This window comes from Lycium ferocissimum, chromosome 8 (assembly GCF_029784015.1).
Source record: "Lycium ferocissimum isolate CSIRO_LF1 chromosome 8, AGI_CSIRO_Lferr_CH_V1, whole genome shotgun sequence".
Taxonomy (NCBI): domain Eukaryota; kingdom Viridiplantae; phylum Streptophyta; class Magnoliopsida; order Solanales; family Solanaceae; genus Lycium; species Lycium ferocissimum.
In genome coordinates, this window is record NC_081349.1 from 32,148,532 (window position 1) to 32,169,608 (window position 21,077).

Consider the following 21,077-nt stretch of genomic DNA (forward strand, 5'->3'; position numbering starts at 1 on the left):
GCCCGAGGATAGCTAAATTCATAGCATGCCCACATACATACATACATCCATAAATACATACCGTCTAATACCCCGAATCGAAAAAAGAAAAAATGTATCGCTTAGGATAGGTTTCGAATTTCAATAAATACATTTCATTCTCTCTTCCTGTTCATCCTATTCGGGAATCCATCCCTTTTTATAATATATACAATAATTTTTTTCCATTTAACTTGTTTTATACTGACAATTTTGAAGTTATTCATAGTATATTTTAAGTTATTGTAGCATGTTAAACTTATTTCCAAGTTAAAATTACTACTTTAGAAACCAGTGAATTTTCGACTAGTTATCTTCCAATTGATCCGATACTGCAAAATTAATTTTTTTTTTGCACCGTCAGTGTATAGAGTTAAACTTGTATTTCTTCTAACCTTTTTTAAAAAAAAGATGCTCCTCCAAAGTGTGAACTAATCAGGATCAGAAAAATGAACAGTATTATATATCCATAATATCATTCATCTTTTCTTAATTAGTTTATGCCAAATCATTATATAATACTGTATATTTTATAACACCACACCACTGCACTGAAGATCTCAAACCCTAACCAACATATCTTTTGCTTTACATAAAGAGATTACAACCACAAAAAAGAAAGGAGAGAGGGAGGAAACACTATGGAATCTCTATGGGAAATCTTCAATTTTAGTGAAATCCAAGATTGTGATCATCAAGAACTTCAAATCCCCTCTACTCCATGTCAAATACCCCATCAAGATCTGGTCAAAAGGACGTCTCAAATACCGACAATAGCTCCTGCTGAAGCAATTGTAGCAGATTTTGCACTCATTGATTTTGAACCTTCTAACATCTTGAGTTTAGAAAGAAATTATATTAATAAAAAGAAAAGATCAAGAAGATTACCAAGTGATCCAAATAGAAGTGATGAAGTACAAATGAAGGATCAAAACAAGCTTTTTTTTTTTTTTTTTTTTTTTAATTTTAAGCCATCACCTTAGGTTGTGATCCCTATGGTGTGGGGGGTTAGGCTCGACCCCTACCATGTCTATTGATGCAAAAAAAATTACATATGTTAGAGGGGGACATGGACCAAACCTCTAACCAAGAGATAACTGCACATATATCCAAAAAGTTAGAAGAAGGATGCAGCCTATACAAAGTCCTTCTCTAGTTAGAGATTCTATCAACTTACAAAAAAATTACATTTGTCATATCTTCTTCTCAAGGATCAAAACAAGCTCATCAGAAGGATTGCACATAGAGATATTGAAAGACAAAGGAGGCAAGAAATGGCTAATCTTTATGCTTCTCTTAGATCACATCTTCCACTTCAATATATCAAGGTAAATAGCTAGCTAGCCATAGCTAATACATCTAATATATTCTATTTTCTCTTTAATTGTCAGGCTTTTATAGAAGTTACATGTTGGAGTTTAACTTCTATATATTGAAAGTGTAAAAGAATTTTTTCGCTATCGGCAGAAACAGTTTAGGGTTTGAAGTTTATGGGTTTTGAAGCTTATTATATATGCGTACGTATTTACTGGATTTCTCAATAAGTGTATAGGATTTGGACCAAAGTTATTATGTCGAACCCATACATCTCATGATAGCTTCCCCCAGGCCGCATCGGGGTCATAATGTTTACTAAATTGTTCATAATAAGTGGAACTAGCAACCTAAAATAAGACAAATAACTTGCTACAACTGGTGAAAATATGATAGTGGAAAATATTTTTATATTGTTTGTCAATATATATAAGTTAGATCCTGCCTGTTATTATAGGCCAACTTTACTCGATAATGTAAAAAACCGATACACTATCAATGCACATAACTTCAATTTTTACACAAAATCTAGCTATGTATATATATATATATATATATGTTGATCTAACTTCTTGATTTGTTTCATTTAATTAGGGAAAGCGTCCAGTATCAGAACATATGGAACAAGCTTTGAATTACATCCAACACCTCAAGAATAATATCAAAGAATTGGAAACAAGAAGAGATAAGATGAAAATTTTGGACAATTCTTCCAATGAGGATAATGAAAACATAGGCCAAAAATGCAATCTGGCAGAATATGTGAAAGTGAACAAATGTGAAGATGGTGTGGAGATTTTGATCAAAAACAAGTTTGCAAAAGAAGGGCTTCAACTTTCAAGAGTGCTTGAAGAACTCATGAACAGAAAATTAAATGTTGTTACATGTGTTTCTACTAAAGTAGATGAAACAATTCTCCACAAAATTCAAGTTGAGGTATATATATATCTATCTATGATGAACACATCTTGTTTTCATGTTTTTGAGAAAAAGATGATATATGTGTTTAGGGAATTTAACTTCTATACACTAACGGGCGACTACGTAAAAGAATTTTAAACTAATCATATGTCACTTAAAAGATAACTACAAGTAATTGTCCGTACAAATGAGATTCAGTAACCTAGAAAATAAGGCAATTAGTTACTTGCAACAGCATGTTGAAAGATCAGATTAATGTTTGTCTTAGAAGATTTACTTGTAATTACCTTATAATCAAGTGACTTGATTGTCATTAAATACTTTTGCTTCGTTAGTACATAGTACGTACTTTAAACTTCAATCATGTTAAGATATATTATTGATAGTTGTACACAAATTTTATACTATCAGTGTATATATAAGTTAAATCCAGGTCATGTTTAGCTAGGTGTGTATATATATAAACCTTGATCACTATTGATCTTTGCAGGTCACTGATTTTACATGCATGGATGTATCTTCACTTGAACAAAAGCTAGCTGAGTTATTGATGCTTAACTTGCCTTAAGGAAAGCTTCTGTATCAGTGCAGATTAATTAGTAGGTATTGATCATTTCTACTAAAACTTTAATCCAAGACTAGAGATTTTCTAATAGTGTTAAACTTATATATATATATATATAGTGATGGTATAAGATATTTTTATCGATCAGTTTACTTAAGATAATTACAAGCAATTGTTCATATAAGTGAAATTGTTAAAATGAACAATAGGACAGACAGCTTATCACAAAATGCTAAAATATACTAATAATGTGACCATTCTTTTCATGGTAATAAGTATATATAAGTTAAATTGTTACAATTCCATGCTTTATTAAGTATTTATCAGATCTTTTCCTATAAAATGAAACTTTTTGGATCAATATTGACAAAAAGCTACGGTTCGTTTTTCCCTGATGAAATTATGTGATTTACAATACATATTACTAGTAATTAGTAGTATCTTGGTTGCGTTAGTTTCACTTATAGTGAACTAAAGAGAAAATGGACTTTTAGAAAAATGAAGCTAGCAATATAACCTTAAACTTGTAGACCTCAATACAATATGACTATTGCCTATTTCTTTTTTTATAAAATATAAGAATATCATCTTTTAGAAAATCGCTTTATTTTCTTATCTTGAAAGTTGTAAAGTCAGCTTTGATCTTTGAAGTCGATCACTTCATGTGTTTTTTCTCGTCTTTTGCAGTACTTTGAAGTTTGAAGTTTATGTTTTCATGCATGCAATGCAAGATTATATAGCTCACTATCAAGGTTCAAAAGTATTACCAACGAGGATTGTGGTAGGATGAAAATAATTTATTCATTCTTAATCAGAGGTATTGAACCATGCGAGTGAAAAAAATCCTGATAAGGAGCGTTTTCTCTTTTGACGGGCCTTATATATACAACACATATCTGAATTAATCAGGATCCCAAAACAGTTATCAAACAAGTTCAAGCTTATTAGTATTCAGGATTTTTAGTATGGCTACACTTACTACCCTTTTGTTACAATGCATGTGAATATAGTGTGTGTATATACATATACATTTGTGTTTAACACATCATTAATTGAGTAAGAAAAGTGTACTTTAATTGACATTTTAATTTTTTAGATTAGATGACTGTCACACACTTCAACACAGTATCAAAGTAATCTTGCATCTGCAAATCTGCTAGAGGACGAAGATCGTTTATATTTGCCCATGCATTCTTTTAATTTGATACAGGAAAAAACAAAAAACAAGAAAAGTTACGGTGGGTGAAAATATAAGTATATTAAAAAAAGAATCAAGAAAAAGTAACATATAATTATTCACGTTAAAATGTGAATATCTCGATCTCTGTAAGCAAATTCAAGTTTACAATGCGGTAATTTTTTGTTGGTCCAAGGTAACAATCTTAACTTGTCTCCTCCAAGATGCTATAATCTGACAACGTCGTATGGCTCAAACAAACGTTAAACTAGTCGTTGAGTCCAAATTAAAGCTCCACTACTAATTAAGAACACATTTGCTTAACAAAGTAACTCTTTTTATGTGAATATATTGGGGATTTAGACTTTATTTTTCCCACAACTCTCTCTTATTTATACAGCAATACCTTTTATTTTTTTTTATTTTTTTTTATGCATCATAATGTAGGAATACTCCTATTTGTAGTATATAATTTTTACCATAGAATAAATAAGAAAGCAGCGAAATAATAAGGCTGTGAAAACATTGAATCATATGTTGTATAATTAAATGGCTATGGGGGGATGGATACACATATACAATGAGAATTAAAATCAAGAAAATCATCCATAGAATCAGAATTAAGTCTTCCTAAAATCTTATTAGTCATTTTATTATAGATTTTCCAAGATTTAGTTGTTAGAGGAAAGAAAAGAGCTCATAGTACTCATGACTACTCAATTATTGTTCTCAAAAAAATTGGAGAAAAAGATTAGGGACAAATATTAGATAATGCAGACCCACCATTGTATAAATTGACTCTCTAAGTTGGAACAAAATGTCTGAAAAGGTTATCAAATTCCAGGTATTTGATCTCATCCTGTTATGAACTAATTGTCCAGATATATGTGACACATATAAGAAAATAATTAATACACATGCAATATTATATTCTAGAATAACATTTGTATTTTTTAAATAAATTTTCTTGTTGAAAGGATATGCTGTGGAAAGCGCATATAATATATTATACTAGCAACTTGTAAGGTACTCTTTTGTAACTCATCTACCTATATGCCTAAGTTATTCCCCTATTTTTAATTCATTCTTTTAGTATATATTTTTTTTCTACTTGAGCAAATAATTTTAGAAAAGTTTCTGACAGGAAAAAAGGAAACTTTATCAAATAATTTCTATTAATCCTGCTGACTAAGAAAACGAGGCATGAATTCAAATTCCAAAGGACAGATTATTTCATTTAATCTGTTTAAGATTTCGTAAGTAAAGTTATTTGGTATATCGCCCTGGTGGGAGGTAAACGATACCCAATAAATAATCGAGATAGACGCAAGCTAATTCGGACATCACTATCATAAAAATTAATTAAAAAGCTTTGACCACAAGGAGGTCTATTCCAGTGTAGGTGCAAATGACTAGCCAAAATACATAAGCAAATAATATAAGATAACCTGTCACAAACAATTAAAAAAGGGCTTTAATAAGAAAAAAATTATACACTGACAATGCAAGTTTTTCTACACTATTAATATATTTTAACTTGTCGCAAATAACATGCCTTAATTTTCAATTTTTTACGTCCAAATTTTTATGGCATGAACTAATGTATAGTATGTTTTAATTACTGGACTGTTAGTATAAAAATTCTTTCGCACTATCTGTGTATTAAAAAGCTAGTGTGAAAGCAAATGGTGGGACTAGAAGCGTAGATATGAATAGTAACCATTCAAAAAACCAATAAACAACTATTGTGTGGTTTGCTTTGGTCAGTGTATTATCTTCTTGTTTATGAAGATATCAAAACCCTAACTAACGTATCTTGTTCTTTATCATCTTTCAATTAGAATAACAAAAAGAAGATCAAAATCTATTAGTGCTTAATTAGTTCAATGGATGATAATTATCTTTGGGAGATCTTCACTAATAAACAAAATATTAGTGAAGATCATGGAGATCATCACCACCAGCTACTTCAGATTCCTAATTTCCAATTAAATGGATTTTGCCAACAAACTCAAATCCATAATCAAGATTTGATAAGTGATCCTCATGTTTCTTTGCCAATTATTACGCCTCAGTTCCAAACAAGTTGTGATCAGCTTTATAAATCTTTAGCAGTCAAGAGAAGTACTTCAATTATTACACCTCAGTTCCAAACAAGTTGTGATCGGCTGTATAAATCTTCAGTCAACACAAGTACTTCAATTATTGCGCCTCATCATCAGTTTCCAACAAGTTGTGATCAGCTATATAAATCTTCAGTCAGCACAAGTACTTCAATTTTTGCGCCTGATCAATTTCAAACAAGTTGTGATCGGCTATATAAATCTTCGGTCAGCAGTGGAAGTAGTAATCTTGATGATGATAATAAGAAGGGGCTAAGAAGTGATGAATCAAATAAGCTCAAGAAAGTTGTGCATAGAAATGTTGAAAGGCAAAGAAGGCAAGAAATGGCAAATCTTGTTGCTTCTCTAAGATCTCTAATTCCATTTGAATTCATCAAGGTGATCTCTAGAACTTACACTTTCTATTTTCATTTTCCTCTCTTTCTCTGCTGATATATATATATATATATATATATATATATTTTTTTTTAAAGTTAAGTTATATCAATTACAAGAAATAAAGTTGCCTAGATCAAGTATATATCAGCTTGTATTTTACATTTTTACCCATATTTTCAGATAATATTTGTCTTATTGTATACTATATGTTGTTTAATTTGGACTCCCGAAAAATGCTAACGCGCTCCTGTCTAATTCTCTGAACTGCACTATTTTTGGAGGATCTGCCACACATCTAGCAGACGTTTTTGGAGAGTCCGAATAATATAGATTGTATATAGTGCATATTAACTTTTTCATCCATTTAAGTTGAAGTTGAAAAAGAAAAATTTGGAAGTTTGAACTGAAAACTGAAAAGTTGTGCTGGACATAAATTTCGCTTGCAAAAACAAAAATGAAGAATTTGTAAGTGAAACAAGCAAAATTGTTTCAGTTGGAATACTCCTCAAACAAAAATTTCAGTATTTCATTAGTACTTCAAATAGTTATTTGTAAGTGAAAACCAGAACTTGCAAACTCTCAAATGTTATCTGTGGCCAAGAAGCATATACACACCTCTTTATAACAACGTCATTTGTCTGGTTATTTTTTGGTTGCTATAGTGAAATGTTGTCACTGAGAACATATAATATAACCTAACATGATCAAAAGCAGTTCAGAAAAAAAAAATGGTTGTTATAATGAAATGTTATTATAGAGTATGAATGTTATAGATTGAGCGGTGTGCCGGAATCAGCTTGTGTTATTAATATGGGGTGAATTTTATTGCAAATTTGTAGGGGGGACGTTCAACATCAGATCACATGCAAGTAGCTGTGAATTATATAAAGCAACTTCAGAAGAATATAGAAGAGTTGGATAATAGAAGAAAAAAGCTCAAGAATATTTCATTGGATGATCAAAATAAAAGTTCAACAAATTATGCGCACAATCATAATAATAATTGTGTCACAGTGAACAAATGTGAAGATGATATGGAGATTTTGATTAATGTCAACAATAGCCATAAAGAGGAAATATTTTCATTGTCCAAAGTGCTGAGATGGCTACTTGAAGAAGGGCTAACTGTGGTTAGTTGTGTTAGTTCCAAACATGATGAATGGACTTTGATCAGGATCCAATGTCGGGTAAGACAGTTGAGCCATAATTTGTAGTTCAATATCTGCAAATAACAGTTTGGTTATTAGTATTTGAAATACTAGTAGAATATACTCTCTTATTTTTCTTTTTAGTATATTAAAAAGGAAAAAGAGTGACACGTTTTTATATTAGGTTTTTATTTTACCTTTTTTTCTGTAACTTCTCTTTCCGGACTGCTGTGGTTTGCTTTTCTTTGAGCCGAGGGTCTATCAGAAACAACCTTTCTACCTCCATAGTAGGGGTAATGTTTGTGTACAGTACTCTACCCTCCCTAGACCCACTTTGTGGGGTTATACTGGGTAAGGTGTTGTTGTGTTGTTATTTTCATTTTACCTTAAAAGGCACTCTTATACATAAATTTCGTGTCCAATTAAACTACGACACCTAAGATGAAACGAAGAGAGAGTATATGGCAAAACATGTTTGAGAAGTATTTCAGTGAAATAATGAAAATTAACTTACAAAAAACATCAGCTTATTTTTTGAGTGAAATTCATATATCTAAATACAACCTTACTTCCAGGTATTTTTCTTATTGTTTTCACTTCAACAAAAAATTATCCATACACTATCGTAAATGACATAGAATGAGTACCCCATGAGTACTTGGTTTAGGGGTTTTATCCAAGTTTTCTTATATATATATATATTTTAGAGTTAAGGAGACAACATGTCGTGCTCATTTATAAGGAATATTTACTCTTCAAATAAATTAATCATTATCTTGCAGGTGAGTGATATATCATCAGGTCTTACTGCAGCTGGGCTGCAAAAGAAACTGACAGATGTGATTAATTGGCACAAGGAATGAGGTGGATCCAGAATTTAAATTTGGTGCGTTTGATTTTCAACATTCTTATCACTGAACTAGCTACATTTCTAAAGTCATGGTTTCAAAATCTAACATCTGTTAACATTTAGTTGTTTTTCACGTGTATATATATCTACATTTTGTGTCAAAAATATTGAATTTGGTTTAGTACTCGCTATCTATCAAAGAATAACAATGTTTAGTCAGTGGCGTAACCAAATACAAGTTTGTGGGTTTGACGTTAGAGAACGAATTCGAGCTTCTACGTTAGTTTGTGCGACAAATAAATATACATAGAATCAGATATATATATATATTTCAAAATTCGCTCTTTAAACTCTAAATCAATATCTAGCGTCTAAATTCTGGCTCTGCCACTGCTGTATTTAGTTTGTGTCCGTACTACCTTTAGCAATGGCGGAGTCACATAGAACATATAGATCAAAAATTTGTTGTCTTTGTATATATGTTAAATCTTGAACATTCTTGACGAAATTTATGATTCCGCCACTGGGCTTTAGTGTTATACATGTTAGTAGTTGAATATACTGCTGCATGCAGTTTTTATTATTATAAGGACTTATCTCAGTGTTGAGAGCATTCGAGCATTTAGCTAAAACTAAGAGACCTCTTCGCTGGCTAATGTCCTTGCTTGCTTGTAAATTAAGTTACATATATATTCCAACTTTGTCTCTTAATTATTTGATTGCATAAGATATGGCTTCTTTTTTCTTTTTGGTCGAAGCATAAGATATGGCTATGAATTCATAATGAGAAGCATAAACATTTTCTTATGCTATTATAAGATTCTTGTTGCTACTAGAAATAGAAGTTTTCCCACCAACATTCGGTGGGAGATTTGTGCTATAGAACATGATTTTTTCACTTCATTCCCACTGAACCAGCTCACTGGGAAAATGCATGGTGCGAAACAGGTTTCCATTGAAACGCTGCGAAACTTCCTAATTTTTCCGTGTGATAATACTACTATTTAAGTTTTTTCTCACCGATATTCAGTAGAAATAGCGACTGAATAATTTTCAGTGAGAAAATAGTGATTTTTTAATAGTGTGTATTATTAAAAGTTAGTATGTGATACGTGTATTAGTGCTAACAAATCACGCAAGCTAATTCAAACACACCACCTTTATGGGCAAAAAAAAGTAATAATAAATACTAGTAGTATTTATTAACAGATACATTTATTTTATCATGTCCCATGTACCCACTACAATAATTGATCATGATATACTGTATCTTAACAACTCATGTTTGTCCCAAATCATGTAGCTCCCCGTGGGAAGCATAGTCTTAACTTTTGTCAATATTTTTTTATTAGGTACGCAAGTTGGATATTAAATGCTTTTCATCTTCCCTTTTTTGGCCTTTTCTTCTTACCCCTATATCGTCAAACTAATAAACATGCATGCTACTTTACTCTTTCTTTCAATTTGTGGATAGAGTTATTTGGTACTTGTGTTGGTGGGAGATAGCAAGTAGCCGATAGAATATGTAGTCACACTCAAACTAATGACATCACCATTAACGTATGGAGTATAAGTTTGTGTGTATTGAGAAACTTTTTCAATAGATAAACATATTGTGTATTGAGCAACTTTTATATAGTGAGCTTTTGTGTAACCATAAAAAACAAGAAGAATAAAAGATGCCTACACTTTAATTTCTTCATGGCTCGATTGCTAATTTGCTGCTTCTTTTAGTTTTAGGCTTGAAGTGTCTGGTGAGGCCGGTACTGTAGCTAATATATATTCTTGTAATATGTTTGGCCGGTTGGAAAAGCTTTATTATATGAATATTCTTTTGCCGAGATTTTAAATATGCAGCCTTTCATAGCATAGCAGAATTCTTCTTGGAGGAGAGTTGTTTGCCCGGGTGACTAATCCTGCCATAATGTACTTCAACCTATTATAACACTGACGCAAATTCAAATATATTAGATGAGCTTGCTGCAATCCGATCCTATATATCCCTGTTGGAGAAAGCTATTGATTCCATTACTGAATCAAACAAGATTAGGATTCTCAATAAAGCATCTGGTATACATTGTGATACTTTAAAGGAAAAAAGTGAGGGGGGCGGGGGCAGTGAAGGGGGGGGGGGAGGGGGGTTATAAGTAGCACCTATTTCAGTCCCTAGGAGTATAAGAAGCTGTATATACATCAGATTTTCTTGCTCTGTCAGCCAAAAATACTTCCCACACACAAACATGCAGGTATATCACTTCTTGATTTCAACACTGCCTCAATATCTTTGGAGTTGATACCAGCTATCGCGACCTGTTTGCACTTAACTCGATGAGTAACAGAGGCTGAGACGAAGCACTTTGATATGAAGACATCAAGCGTGAACAGTTCCATATATAATAAGCCACCGTATGTTGTTTGAATGAAGTTTGTTGTTGTTGTTGTTATGTTGTTTGAATGAAATATGTCTGTTTGGATTCTTGGACTTTTTCCCCTTCTGATATGTGTATGGCTGGGTATTGTCATCGTCTACGAAATCTTCCACCCCGAAAAAGCTTCTATGTGAATAACAAGCCTGTGAAATGACACAGTTGCTCGGAACCTCAAAAAATGCACTACTTTTGGAGGACCTGACACACACCTGTCGACATTTTTGAAGACTCTAAGCAGTCCAAGCAACATAAGATATGATATCTCGATTCAGATTAAGATTGGTTATAATCCAGCAATTGCAGATATCTTTCAATTCACACACTGGTGTTTTAAGGAACTTGCCAGAAACTTGAAAAAACTAACTTAAATGTTTTAGATACTCTCTCTGATCTATGTTGCTCGGACTCTTAAAAGGTGGTGTTGCTGTCTTGTCGGATCCCCCAAAAATGACTACTTTTGAAAGATCCGACATGCACCAGTTGACATTTTTGAAGAGTCCGAGCAACATAAGATATGATATCTTAATTCAAATTAATTAAGATTGATTCTAGTCCAGCAATTGCAGATATCTTTCAATTCACACACTGAAGTTCTAAGGATCAGAAACTTGAAAAATACTGTCAACTTAAAGGTCCTCGGCTACCTGACAACATAGATTGTGAATCCAGAGATACTTAGAAAAGATGGATTGGTTTAAAAGCATTTCTAGGCAAGGAAAATTCAACCCTTGATGGTTAACATGGAACATGAACATTTTTGTGTACTTGCTCAGTGCCAAAAGAACATCTGATATGTTATAAAATGTGTCTCATGAAAGCACCAAAGAAAGTCAAAGCAGTTAAACATCATGCTTGAGCAACCTCTGCAGTTTTTTTTCCCTTTTAGCCCATTATTCCTAAGAAATGCTCAAAACAAAGCGAGCGTGTGGTTGTTACAATAATCGCATACATAAATACATGGAAAGAGGGTCGCAGTGGAGATCATGTACTGTTAAAAGAACTATCCAGACATGGCAGGAAAGACACAACTGTGTAAACAGGGTGGAAATCATGCAACATGCTTAACTCTCGACTCATTGAAGCATTTACCACAAGTTCATACGACGAAAAGAGATTTTTTTGAGGTCCTTATACTCATTATGCCTAGCATTGAATAGACTGGGTATTCACCTTATCAAGATCTCAAATCAATACTCCTAAAAGACATATTTTATGCCAACAAGTCTAAATATGCATAACATCAGATCATATTGCTCTTGCCTGACAACAAGAAGTCAATTTGTGGCACTCCCAAACATGGAGTTATTCAACTTTTCGCTCACAAAACGTTAACTGTGTTTTCATGTCCAAACATAAATTAAAGTTAGATTTACATTTTTGTCAACACCTTAAAATAACAGAAAGACGTCATACATAATCTCATAGTGAAGCTCAAGTCTCAACAAGTTAATTAAAGATCATTTGCATAAACACAAGACAAGACAAGTAGGAAGCAAGCTAACAATTGTTGTGACTCCTAATAATTGAAATCTTTTTATGTTATTGTACAAAATATGGAGGCAGTGACACTTTACTAACTAACTCATTTGTGTAACAGCAGGTTATAAATGAGTCACTTTTCTAAACAAAGGATATATTTACTTTAAATCGTATAGTTCAGGAGTATATCGGCTCATGGTTCAAAGAGGGAGGGACCTAAAGACCAATTATAAGTAGGCCGATTTCTCATACAGGCCGTCACGCATTTTTTGCGTGGATTGTCCTTCATTTGGGGTGGTCTTTAATTTTTGGCCTTCAAATTAGTAGTCTTTAAGTTTTTCCCTTCGCCTAATACCCCGAGGTTATGGGTTCGAACCCCAACTCAGTAAAAAAATCAAATAAAAATAGCAAGGCAGAATTCTACCAAGCAAAATTTGGCCAAAAGTTAAAGACCACCATTTTGAGGGCCATAAATTAAGGACCGCCCCCAGAGACGGCCAATCCTGCAAATTGACGGTTTTATATATTTGGGCCTTTACAATAGTTCGGCCCATCATAATGCTTTACTAGTATGCTATTTGTTAGGCCCTTAGTCTGTTGTTATCTGTCAACATGAAGTAATGCATATCTGATTGATCATAATTCGAACTATAGATTTATCAATTTGAGATTTTTGAATTCGATTTCTCCTCTCCTGCTGATTTTTTAAAAGCAAAAATAAAATAAATTGGGTGTACATATACATCATATACTCCCTCGGTTTCAATTTATGTGAATATATTTTCTTATTTGTCTGTGTCAAAAAGAATGACTTTTTTTTTATGTTTGGAAAAATCTTACTTTTATGCTATAATTTATAACCACACAAAATATATGTGACTCATTTAACACTACAAGTTTAAAAATTTCTCTACTTTTTTAAGCTCCGTAACCAATCAAATGAGTTCATTTAAATTGATACGAAGGGAGTATGTAATAAGATAAAGGTTTATAAAACTGCCTAGTGGACAGTCTATACTACGTACATAATAGGAGAGGAAAAGGGCCAAATATATCCTGTACAATCGGAAGATGGATCAAATATATCCCTCGTTATATTTTGGGTTCAAATATACTCTTATCATTATACTTGAACATATATATACCCTTCATTTTACCGGATAGACACGTGTCATCATCCTATTGGTCTATTTTAAACTATCCCCTAATTAATTAAAATGCAATCTATAATCCGGTATCCAATTAAAAGATCCATATCCATACCCGATATCCAATTAAAATGCGAGCTTTGCCAAAATAGGAGCAAGAGACCCATAGATATGGGTCTTTTAATTGAAAATAAATATATATCAGTAAAGAATTTCCTTTCATTATCCAAAGTGTGATTACATTTAAGATTTAACAATTGAAAATAAAAAAATAAATTTTATACATTTTTTTATCTATAACATCAAAATATACACTCTCTAGTCACTTTTACTTGTTCAGTGTTCTAAAAATAGATTTCACTTTTACTTGTCACTTTTAGCATATCAAATTTATTTTTTCCTATTTTACCCATAGTATTAAATACTCACTTTAAATTATTTTTCAAATTCAATAAAAATATGAATCAATTAATATGGATACATTAGTAAATTATATGCTTCATTTATTATTTCTTAAATAGCATAAAAAGCCCAAAATAGACAAATAAAAATAAATGGCGCAAGTATTATTTAAGTTCAATGCTGCTGTAAATGTATAACAATAATTGATCTAAACAATAAAAAAATTTCGAATTCAACGATGATATGATATAAAGGTTTGACTCATTGACTGTACTACATATATAATTTTTAATTGACAAAAACACAAAAAAAGTTTTTTCAGCTATATTTTCCCTCTAAAACCTCAAAAACCCTAATAACAGAGAGAAGCTCTTGTTTTTCAACAATGGCTATGTTGCTCAGACTTATTCCTCGCTCTACATACAAAAACGTAAGTTGGTTTTGTTTATTTTCAGCATGTTATATTATGTATGTGTATTGTTAGATGATCTGAATAGCTATTTATAGCTAGTGATGAATAACATCAATTCTTGATTTTATTGTAAAAAGGTGTAAAGAAAACCCCATTTCACAGTATCTGTCTTAATGACGAGACTTTTGAATCTTGTGGTTTTAAATTAAAGATGTGTGTACTGTACTAAAATGTCTGTTCTAAACTTGTCGCGTAGGATGTTTAAATTGTCAAACTTACTATATATAAAAAGAGGCTCTCTTAACAGTGTCTTAATGGCGAAGCTTCTTCTTGGTAGTGTGCATACTTCTCTCAGAATATATCTTTTATCGCACCCCATAAGTGAGTTTATTTTGATACCCCTTTCATTTTTTTTGGAAGGAGTTATGATTATACAACTTACCCCACTGCACCAAGTGCTCCATAGCTAGGATTTTTTTTTTTTTTTTTTTTTTGGGGGGGGGGGGGGGGGGTTGTGGGGGGGGGGGGCGGGGCGGCGAGGGGTGGGGTGAGGGAGTTTGGACATAAGTAGGCTTTGCCCTTGCATTTCTGTAAAGAAACTTTTTCCAAGTTCCGAGCTGGTGATGTCGAGTAGGGATGGCAAACAGAGCGGTGCATGGCAAGGCAAAGGATAAATAGGGCGGGGCGGGTGAATCTACAATTGCAATTCTAAATGAGGCAGGGCAGGACGGGGCCTGTCAAATTCAGGTTGATATTTTTAAATGATACTCCCTCCGTTTCAAAATGTTTGTCTTGGTTTTGACTTGGCACGGAGTTTAAGAAAGTAAAGAAGACTTTTGAATCTTGTGGTCTTAAACATGTCATGTGAAAAGTTGGTGATCAAAGAGTTCCCAAAAAAGGAAAGAGGCATTCTTTTTTAAAGTTTTGGAATCATCCCGAGACCCATTTAGACAGAGTGTTTAGTAAGTACTATTTTATAATTAGGTTTGGCTATTCTGGTAGTATTATCAACTTTTATGTTACTGTAAAAACCCTTACATTTGACAACTTCTTCAAAGATAAACAGTATCCATAATCATGTGTAATTCTACTTTTGTTAGGAGCATGTTAGTTAATGCTTCTGTTATTAAAAAAAAAACAAAATGATAAACCAAATTTATGACATATAATTACGTGACAGCAGTTTAAATTACCAAAAATAATAATAATTACATGACAGCAGATACTCTTACATAAACTCCAACAAAGGATGGACCTTATTTAAGCATGATTAAGTCAAGAAATTGTTCGTTCAAATAAGTTGTCACAGAATACCTTATCCTTCAGTAAATAAACTGGAACATCCCCTCTTTGAGAATGAGTTAGATAGTAGCATTTATTTTTGAACATTTCCATCTGAAAAATTGTTTATTCCCCTCTCCTAGTTCTTGTATTTTGGTTGGTAATTATTGCAGATAACCGAGGTTGATAAGCACATAAATTGGCTATGTTGAAGAGAAGAGTTCTAGAAATACATCTTTTTCTTATTTCCGTTAATAGAAAAGTCCACTGTTTCTAGCTAATGGCCCGCCCTCTACCCTCCTACACTTATATGCTACACTTGGTTTACCAGCTAGGATTCTAGTTCGTGATGCATACCTATCACACAAAGCCCTGAGGGCAGCTGTACCAATATTTTTCCCTTAACTATTTCTGGGATGATTAAAAATTACTAGAGGAAATCATCAAGACCCTAATTTATTCGAACTCTGTGTACTCCACATTTGACTAATAATGCCGTTGTTTGTTAATTTGCAGGGTTTGAGAAGAAGCTTATTTGGGGCATCGGATCAGCTATGCTACTTTTCTTCTCGAGGTGTGTAAATTTGTGACTTGGGTTATAGTACTACTGATATACTTTTACATTCACTCATGTTGCACTTTGGTCAACCTATAGCGCGCTTGGTTTTCAAACCTTTTCCTATTCACATATTCTAATTTAAGAAGAAAAAAACCTGTATTTAACTATAAAATGTCAAGACTACAAGGAAAAGTAGATCAAATATATGTATATATATATATGTTTTTTGACGATGGTTAGATCAAATATATTAACACACTTTAATTTGAACTTAAGTAGGTGACGTGAAAGGCTGAAAGCTGCTAGTTGGGCTTTGAAGCTTCTATTCCCATATCCCACTTAAGTGTCTGTCCACCAATATATGGAATTCAAATTCCATAGAGATGTATAATTTGCTGATATATTTTGAATATTTTCTTTCGTCCCCTGTTCAAAATGTGACAAGGTTTCTCCATTTCTAAGCTTAGTTCTAAATAAACATGAAGTTTTCCTCTTTGGATGCTCATTGCTTCCTGTCCTCTGCTCAATTTCAGGTAAGAAAAAGGCAAACTCAGATAGCGATTCAGGCGAAGAGAATTTGTCCAAGAAAGACTTGGCTTTGAAACAAGCACTAGATCAGATTACTACATCATTTGGAAAGGGATCCATCATGTGGCTCGGTCGCACGGAATCCCCCAAACAAGTCCCTGTAGTGTCTACTGGATCTTTTTCTTTGGATATTGCCCTTGGGATAGGGGGACTTCCGAAGGTAAAAGCATAAAACCGTATCCTCTTTCTCTGGGCATTTCGAATATGGTGTATATAAATGGTAGTGTTAATCACTTGGCTCCCAAATATTATGTAAATGATCTTTAAGTAACATTTTACTTTGGAGAACTGGTAAAATCAGTGTTTAAACCAAAATTATTTGAGAAACTTTTGTCACTTTAGGCAGATCGGTGACTGTTTTACTAGATATGTGAATCTGCGTATACAGAGACAAACACATAGTTGTGATCAATGTTAGGTTGACAGGTTATTTTCTTATCATTTTCTTATCTTCGTTGGAACTTATGTCTTGCTTTTGTGCAGGGACGCGTAATAGAGATATATGGTCCTGAGGCTTCAGGGAAAACAACTCTTGCTTTGCATGTAATTGCAGAGGCGCAGAAACAAGGAGGTTTGTCTAGTTTGTACGTCACTAACATGCATTCTCAAAAAAGAAAGGAGAGGAAAAAAAACTACCATTCATTTTCTTTTCCACTTGCAACATCTATCAGGACCAGGATACGTCGAAAAAGGACCTGAGAACAGAATCTCCGGGCATCTTTCCCCTGAATGTCATTTGTGATTTGGTTCTACGTTGTTTTAAGCAAAAGATAAGATTTTATTACCAAAAAAAGAAAGGAGTAGAGGAGAAGTTGATCTAACTGAAATTTACGTTAATGAGCCAGAACTTTTCAAATTCTTCGGGAATAAGTCGACATGGTATGAGGAAGAGACCTACAACAGCATCACAGAGGACCAGAATGATACTCTTACACATGGTGTAATAAGATAAATCGATGTTGGAAAGTTTTTGTTTTATGCTCTAAATAAATACACCACACAGTAGCCACGAGAGCACCAGATAAGAATAACCTATCTTAAGATATGATGTCAGTTCTTTCGCTTTAAGAATCTGTCTGGAGTCCTAGGGGCTCTGCTGCATTTTATTTGCTTTGTGGAGAGGCTCAAGAATGCCTTTCGAAACACAAAGGATATATGCATTTTTTGCTTATTGCAACTGACACATGGAAACTACTTATGCTTCTTCTTGTTTCTTTGTAGGTTATTGCTGTTTTGTTGATGCTGAGCATGCTCTTAATCCAACATTGGCTGAGACGATTGGAGTAAATACTTCAAATTTACTTTTATCTCAACCAGATTGTGGTGAGCAAGCTCTTAGTCTGGTAGATACAATAATAAGGAGTGGTTCGGTTGATGTTGTTGTTGTGGACAGTGTAAGGCAGCTTCAAATTGTTGGTTCATGTTTCTTGTTTTGTTACTTTCAGAGTCATCTGCTTCAGAGTCAATTATATTAATAGTCTCAGGTATCTAAAACCCTTTTGTGGACAATTGACTTCTATGGCAGGTCGCTGCCCTTGTCCCGAAAGGTGAACTTGAAGGTGAAATGGGAGATGCTCATATGGCGATGCAGGCTAGACTGATGAGTCAAGCACTCCGCAAGCTCAGTCATTCTCTGTCGCTATCACAGACCATTTTAATCTTCATAAATCAGGCAAGAGTCGTAGGCTGCCTAGATTCACATCATGCATTGTGCCCTCATCTTTCCTTCTGTTGCAGACTTGGAGTTTCTCTTCTCTCACTCTCTTTTTTTTTTCTTCAATAAGATTAAATTGCATGTTTTGAATGATTAGTTACTTGTGTATTTTCCATTCTGATCGAGACATGCAAAATATCTAGTCGGCGTAAAGAACTTGGCTGATTAATTGCACCCTGGTTCAGGTCAGGTCAAAGCTTTCAACTTTTGGGGGATTTGGAGGGCCTTCTGAAGTTACTTGTGGCGGTAATGCCTTGAAGTTCTATGCTTCTGTGCGTCTAAACATAAAGCGAATTGGGCTCGTCAAGAAGGGGGACGAGGTATGTATGTTAATCGAGATATTAAAACTTCAAGATTTTTGAGCATATCTGACTTAGAGTATATGCAAGACTGGGATTGCAGGACCACCTGTAGTATTACTTGATTGACAGTTGTGTCCCTTTGTTCCTTTATTTTTTCCTTCCCTGAAATATGATTGCCAAAATTGCGTATGAGCGTGGAATCTGTTTTGTGTATTTGACATTTCGAGTGTCCAAAATTTTCAGATATATGGTTTCACATTTTTAGTAATCAGCTTCAATTGTTCCCATCCTTAATGTAAACAGACACAAGTTTAAACTTCATTATTATGAATGCTCCTTCCTTTCTTTAAGAAAGCAGTATGTTCTTTTGGTTCCAAAATTAGTTTGTGTGATCTTGCAGTGAGCAGTCACAGTAATGTGATAGCATAACTATATCCTCGGTCACTCTTTTGTTGAGATTTCTCTGTCGTGAGTTCCATGTTAGCTTTACTGACTTGAATGCCCTTTATTGAGTGAATATCAGGGAGTTGAACTGTCCCAAATAGTCCTTTTTGATAGAGTCTCTATTTTACAGACCATAGGAAGCCAAGTTGTCGTCAAGATTGTAAAGAACAAGCATGCTCCTCCATTTAGAACAGCGGAATTTGAGCTTGAGTTTGGTAAGGGAATTTCGCAGGAAGCTGAACTTATTGACTTGGGAGTCAAACATAAGTTCATTACAAAAGGTGGTGGCGGTTATTACAGTATCAACAATCAGAGCCTTCGTGGTAGAGATGCTGTAAAACATTTCTTAGTTGAGAACACTGGTGTAAGGGAGGATCTTATGACGAAACTTAGAGAGAAGCTTATTGACCACGGGGACAAACCTGATGTGGAGTCTGTACATGTAGACCCTGTTGAGGAGGTTGTATTGAATGGTACCTCCACTGATGAAGATGCCGCAACTGCAGTTGAGGCGTCATGAAGGTTCGGAAAAGCTTACCGGACTTGCCTTACCTAGTCTAATGAGACTGCTGGCATTCATGTCCATATCAGTGTGCCGGTTGAGTCTTGGGAAAAAAGTGGAGCATCCTCGGTTTATCACATGGCTTTGTATGTTGTGTGATTGTGTCAACATCAATTTTGATCGCATGGTCTATGGAATTATTGGATTAGATAAAGGGATGGGCCTGGCTTTAGTTCAATTTTTTCCCATTAATCTGCTAAAATTCTCTTGTACATAACAGTTATAACTTCAAAGAGAATCTGTATCCGATCATTTATTTCAGTAAAGCTCTTCCTCTGTCTGATTGAAGCCTTGACTCAGGCGGCGGGGATTCATTTTATCTCAATATTCAGATATATAGGGTGTGTTCGGGAACTTGTGTAACTTGTTTCCCTAGAGAATGTTTTCCAAAGCTTTTGACCAATCGAACATTGGAAAGCATCCATACCAAACACATACATAGTGGCAAGAATACGTTTTGTATAATTTGAGTTTGAGTTTGCCAAAATATTTAATATCTTTTAGACTGTGTTCATGCATTGTTATTGTTTTCCTGTACTAGATTGTACGAGCTAATTTCGTTGATGCATTTTTTGACCTCACTCTTCACATTGTATAGAAGGTTTCCTAATTTAAACTAGGCCATATCTCTTGCTTAGTTCTATTTTCCATTATCTGTTTCTGCCAGTCTTTAAAGAAAGTGTCGTCTGAAATGACTCCAAAAGCATGTTATCATGAAGAATCAATTTATTTATTTTCGGCTCTTACTTTGTTTTTCGTTTGGGATTCTAATTGTTGTACAATATTCAAGAGTCCTCCTGCAGGCACTTCGATTATTTAATCAGGTGTTTAATAACAACTAAGTTAGGGAGATCCCAATTTTAGAGTTGGAATATTAGGCACGGAAGCAAAGAAGTTTTTTTTTTTTTTTGAAATACGAGATTTAAATATGGGAATTCCATAGGCATAATCTAAGAATGTAATGTTCTAAAAGGCCTCGACTATCGGATCTAAAGCCCGTTTGGATTGGCTTATAAGTTGGCATTTTAATTTCATTTTTTTGAGTTTTGGTGTTTTTACCACAATTAAAGTCATTTTGTCTTAAAATAATTTAAAAAAAAAAAATAATTAAACTATTTGACTTTAAATTATCAAAAGAAATTATAAGTGAAAACGTTTACTTATAAGAAAAAAAAATAAGTTGGACTATCCCAACTTATTTTTTTCAGTTTATAAGCTGTAAACAGCTTATAGAAATAAGCTCATCCAAACACCCTACTAATC

General features: G+C 33.5%; 3 protein-coding genes across 3 annotated transcripts; all 3 read left to right on the top strand.

Moving 5' to 3' along the window:
* The first annotated feature begins 504 nt into the window (after positions 1–504).
* Positions 505–3,945, top strand: LOC132066258 (transcription factor bHLH126-like). Its single transcript, XM_059459603.1, has 6 exons — positions 505–955; positions 1,140–1,173; positions 1,230–1,346; positions 1,927–2,268; positions 2,744–2,856; positions 3,506–3,945. Exons 1-5 carry the CDS (start codon positions 660–662, stop codon positions 2,819–2,821), a joined length of 867 nt encoding a protein of 288 aa, XP_059315586.1. The 5' UTR covers positions 505–659; the 3' UTR covers positions 2,822–2,856; positions 3,506–3,945.
* A 1,800-nt stretch (positions 3,946–5,745) lies between these two features.
* Positions 5,746–9,659, top strand: LOC132068060 (transcription factor bHLH125-like). Its single transcript, XM_059461524.1, has 3 exons — positions 5,746–6,496; positions 7,336–7,683; positions 8,427–9,659. The coding sequence occupies exons 1-3, from the start codon at positions 5,882–5,884 to the stop codon at positions 8,505–8,507; spliced, it is 1,044 nt and encodes a 347-aa protein (XP_059317507.1). The 5' UTR covers positions 5,746–5,881; the 3' UTR covers positions 8,508–9,659.
* Positions 9,660–16,070: 6,411 nt separating this feature from the next.
* Positions 16,071–20,316, top strand: LOC132068061 (DNA repair protein recA homolog 3, mitochondrial). The gene is made up of 7 exons (XM_059461525.1): positions 16,071–16,219; positions 16,738–16,952; positions 17,276–17,363; positions 18,014–18,186; positions 18,318–18,464; positions 18,692–18,826; positions 19,383–20,316. Exons 1-7 carry the CDS (start codon positions 16,138–16,140, stop codon positions 19,770–19,772), a joined length of 1,230 nt encoding a protein of 409 aa, XP_059317508.1. The 5' UTR covers positions 16,071–16,137; the 3' UTR covers positions 19,773–20,316.
* The last annotated feature ends 761 nt before the right edge of the window (positions 20,317–21,077 follow it).